Source organism: Pteropus vampyrus, unplaced genomic scaffold (assembly GCF_000151845.1).
Source record: "Pteropus vampyrus isolate Shadow unplaced genomic scaffold, Pvam_2.0 Scaffold82, whole genome shotgun sequence".
Classification (NCBI taxonomy): domain Eukaryota; kingdom Metazoa; phylum Chordata; class Mammalia; order Chiroptera; family Pteropodidae; genus Pteropus; species Pteropus vampyrus.
Window position 1 is genome coordinate 7718137 of NW_011888863.1, and position 5101 is coordinate 7723237.

General features: G+C 32.5%; 1 protein-coding gene across 1 annotated transcript in view; it reads right to left on the minus strand.

Annotated features, from left to right (window-relative positions):
• Positions 1 to 5101, minus strand: part of CPNE8 (copine 8) — a 174822-nt gene that overhangs the window by 24311 nt on the left and 145410 nt on the right. Inside the window, exon 15 of the mRNA XM_011363179.2 lies at positions 3208 to 3335. Coding sequence (XP_011361481.1) covers positions 3208 to 3335 — 128 coding nt within the window. The remainder of the gene's footprint in view (positions 1 to 3207; positions 3336 to 5101) is intronic.

A 5101-nucleotide genomic window follows, 5' to 3' on the forward strand; every position in this document is an offset into this window, starting at 1 on the left:
TGCTGGCTTGCCCTACAAATTTCTGACTCGCCAGCATCTACCATTGCATAAGCCAATTCTTTAAAATAAATCTCTTTATCTGTATGTCTATATATCCTATTGGTTCCATTTCCCCTGAGAACCCAGTCTGATACAGTAGGTATCAATCACAATCACATTTCCCACAGGTCATTAAGACTGACTAAGCATTATCATTAATAGTTTCTTTAGTTTCCTATTATAACCTTACTTATTAAAATGTACTCATAATGTATGGTATACTGAAAATTCAATTAAACAGGTGTGGATATCTCTGTACAGGCAAAGAACTGTGAGATTAAACCACATGTTTTCTCTTCAATCTGTAAAAGATCTATATGTAACAACAGAGTAGAATTAAATTAGTGAGTGCTACAATAGAGGTATAAGTGAAATGACATCACAGATTTGAAGTAGCAATTACCTCTGACAGGTGCAATACATTGGGGAGAACATGGAGGGAAATGAGGTTAAATGGGTGGGTGGTAGTTGATACTGGAAGTTCTTAAATACCAAACTAAAGTGTTTGAACTTAAATTTGTGACAAGGCATCAATGGCTGTTGGCTAGGATGTTCTACATTACTTGAAATGCTGTTTCCTGAACAATGCTATGAAATGAGGACTGGGGAAGGCAGGAAATTAGAGGCAGGAACCTCTAATTTGGAAAACCTCAGAACAGCACATAAAACCTTCAAGTCTCACAAACTTGATGCCTCGGGTCTCAATTATTTCACAATATTGTTATCTCATTAACATTATCTCAAAGGTCAATTGTTATCTCATTAACATTATCTCAAAAGTCTTATGACATAGATTTCTAAATTTCTAAAAATTAGCATGTGCTTAAAATTATTATTTTTTAAAAAAGAATAAGAGTAAGCATTCATCAAGATGCTTATATAAAACTATTATAAATAACTAAGCTTTTACCAATAAAGAAAACACACCTTTTAAGGGGAACAAAATCAAGTAAATAAGAAAGTATGGATATGTATTTGCTTTTGGCTTTTTTAAAAATAATTTTAATGACAAATATCTTCATATACCCAAAATTTACTTATTAGGCATTTGGTGAATACTTACCTCCTTCCTATACGATGGGCATGGAAAAGTACAGTTAAAATGCATTTAAGAATGACAAAATGCCCAAGAAATTTTATATAAATAGAAGTCATATACCCTGTAACTATGGTACTTTTTTCATTTAGAAACAAATAGTAACCTGTCTTTTAGTCGAAATTTTTTCGGATGATAATTTGGGGTCAGACAGAATTATCTGTCTTAATAAAAGCTTAAAAATAAAATTAAACAAAACTCTCAAAGATAAAAGAAAGGAACAAGATGTTTCTTTATAGAATCATAACAAGAAATGGATATGTAGAACTTCAAATTGTATTGGAAGGAAAAATAATTCCCCCAAAGCCATCTTACTGTGTTTCTTATTTTTCTCCCATTAAAAAATAACAAAAGAATTATTAGATCATGGATTATTTTCAAAGTCTGGAAATGTTAGCTGGCATCTACCTTTATATTTGAGAACTTGGAAAATGCTGAACAAAAAAGATAATAAATGGTAATAGAACAGAATGGAACCTATAGTCTGAAATAGCATATAGAAATGCATGTAGAAATTTTATATCTAAAAGTTTAACTTTTATAGTAGACATATACTAGGACAAAAAAATAACAAATTAATTGGTAAGCACTGATGAGAACATCTATAATAACCAGCATGAGGTCACACAAAATAAGTCCTATAATTTTTCTCTTATCTTTATATTAAAACCAGTGGTCTGTATGGTAGTGTGTGAGATAAAGTGAGAGCTAACTATAATTTATCTTGCATTAATATTACTCTGATTCTGCTTTGACAGCCATCAAAAATTTAGGAAAATAGAATACAGATAACACTACTTATATAGGCTAACATACAATAAGCTAGGATGTGTTTTTCTAATTACAGGTAATGAACCATTAGTGGATTTTGAAATCAATTTTGTCAGTCAATACTTGCATTAAAAGAAAAGTAATAGAAAATAATTAGATGCCATGGAAATAAAGAGAAAATATCAGATAAGAATAAGTATTATTTCATAAATAATTTTTTTTATAGTAGTGTGTGTCCAGAGTTGAGATATAAAATTTATAACAGTATAGATCATGGATGAAAATGTTTGGAGAACCTGAGTTAAAGGGTCGCACTCAGAGAATGGTCATCGATGTATCACTGTCAACCTGCGGTGGAGTTCCACAGGAGAGCTCTTCCGGGGTCAGCCCTGAGTCCAGGAGTATTTCAGCATCTTGTCTATGTCCCAGATAACAGAAAGTGGAACACATTTGCTCCTGATGTCCAATAGAGACATGGTAAAGTACTAGAACCTTCAAACAGAGAACTGAGGTTTCATATTGCTATTGTGCATTGATAAATTTATCTGAATGCAGTAATTTTTCAAGTGCCAGCTACATATTAGGAATAATACAAGAGCCATATTTTTTTGATTATTGAAAAATAAGGCAGAATTTCATAGGATTTGCAACTGTGTCAAGCCAAACATTTTAGGGAATTTAAAAGTTGTGTCTAATTTAATTATGCACTAATGAAGAAAATGATAAGCAAATATATATTTTTACATAATTTTTCCCCATAACATGTACTTGGAATCATAGCAATTATATTCTGATCTCAATACTATGTATTATATGTAGGTAGAGCTCTGGAATTTATAAAATTAGTTATGATATTAATTTCAGAGAGGTGAAAATAATGTGTCATATATATCACTAAAAGGCTTTGGTCATCTTCATGGAATTCAGTTCCTTATTACTACTTTGCTACTATGGAATGTGATATTAGATATGAATAATTTACACAGTTCAGATCATGACTGATCTTGTTATTGCTCTAGTGGATGTCTTTTCAAAGAAAAAAAATTTCTTTGGTTGAACAAATGCAGGTCCTAACATAACCCAGTGTATGTGTCTTCACTTGAGATTCTGATGTAAATTTTTTACCAAAGTATTAATGATAGCTCCTTGGAGATGCTTTCTAATATATATCGTTTCCCTCACTTTCTTGAAGGTAAATTAGAAGAAAATGACTTTCATTTCCAGGGTCACGATAACAAGAATGTTATGATTTCACTGTGGTCCAGTACACTAGAATAAATACTTTAAGTACTTCCACTTACCTTGCTACATGATTGATTACAGGAGCAAAGTTGGTTGGCCCGTACAGCTGTACCGATTTCAGACTTCTATAATAAGCCTCCATAACTCCCTCAATGCCCTCACAGTAGGGGTTTTGAGGGTTCCCATTCTGTAGAACATTATAGACAAAAAAAAAAAAGTAAAAAATTAATAGTGTCTGTAAAGATGATTTGAAACAGAGTATAACAAACATTAATACTCATAATTTTTAGAAGAACATTTATTTATTTATTCATAATAGCAAAAAATTATGTGGTCAACAGTAGACTATGATATATTATATAGATTGTCTTATGGAGATATAATATGCAGTCATTGAAAAATCTTGAGAAGCTGAATATCACAACATTCTGTAATTCATAGTGTCTTAATTTTTACAAGTCTTTGTACATGTAGAGATGAACACATAAAACTCTGAAAAGAAGTAAATAAAATACTGAGTGGTTAACTCTGGTGGTTATGTAATTGGCGACCTTACTCTTTAAACTAAACTAAAATAAAATGTATTAAAATAAAAAAATAAACGCTATCCATTAGTTTAAACTTATAGAAGGCAAAATGTAAAATATCTACCACATGAAAATTTTCAGGTCACACTTGATAAGCCCACTAGAGAAAGGATCAGAGGGGATGTAATTTGGTGTGAGAAATATCAAGGTAAGGTAAAAGGAAATCAAAGAAACATATCTATGGTGCTCAAGGAAAACGGAGCTTGCTGCCAAGGAGTTCTTATTCTGATAGATGGCACCTGGAAGGGCAGCTTTAAACCTGGACACTTGATCTAGCTTTGTCATGGTTTGAACGCTGTTATCATTAGGTTTAATTCTCCTAGTCCATATTCCACAAATAAAGCAGCGAAGTAGTTATCCATTGCTATGTAGCAAATTGCCCCAAAGTTAGTAGCTTAAAACAATACAAATAAATTATCTCACACACTTTTAGGGTGTCACGAATCCAGGAGCAGCTTAGCCAGGTGGTTCTCACTCAGAATTTCTCATGAGTTTGCAGTCAAGATGCAGATCTGGGCACCTCAAAGCTTGTCCAGAGCTGAAAGATCTGCTTCCAAGAAGGTTCACTTATGTGGCTATTGGCAGGAAGCCAACAAAGACTCTCCATAGGGCTGCTTGAGAGTTTTCACAACATAGTAGCTAACTTCCCCAGAATGAACAATCCAAGAGAGCTAGCAAGGAGGAAGTCCCAATTCCTTTGTAAACTAGTCTGATAACTTGCATACTATGGCTTCTATTTTAATCTATTTGCTGGAAAGGAGTAACTAAGCATAGCTCACACTCAAGGAAAGGGGAATTAGGCTCCACCTCTCGAAGGGGAGGGGACATAAATAAAATTTGTAGATATATTTTAAAACACGAAGGACAGTAACTACATTTAGATATAGCAATAATTTTAGTATGATTGTTTTTATCTAGACAATAGTATCTGATACTTTATAACTAAAACTTATTGACTTCTACATATCAAGCTTTATTTGAAAATATTTATATACATTATATAGTTTTTAATAACAACTCTAAAGAAGCGGATACAACACTGACATTATCCCCACTTTAGAGATGAACAAACTAAGGCACTGAGAGCTTAGATACTTTGCCCAAAAGTTACACAAGTGAGAGAGCCAACATTTGAACCCACACAGTCTAAATCCAGAGTCCAATCTCCTCACCAGCACTATGCCACCATGTTATGAAATCCTAAACATTTTGAAAGACTGAGGATCTTCTGAAACTAAGCCACATGTTACCAATCACTTCAATTTTGCCATTTGTGAAGGAATTTATACCCACTTTTTAAATTTTGCTTTTTTCTTCAAACTTTTTACTGATTAACCTCATATAAAAATTTTAAAACATAAAAATA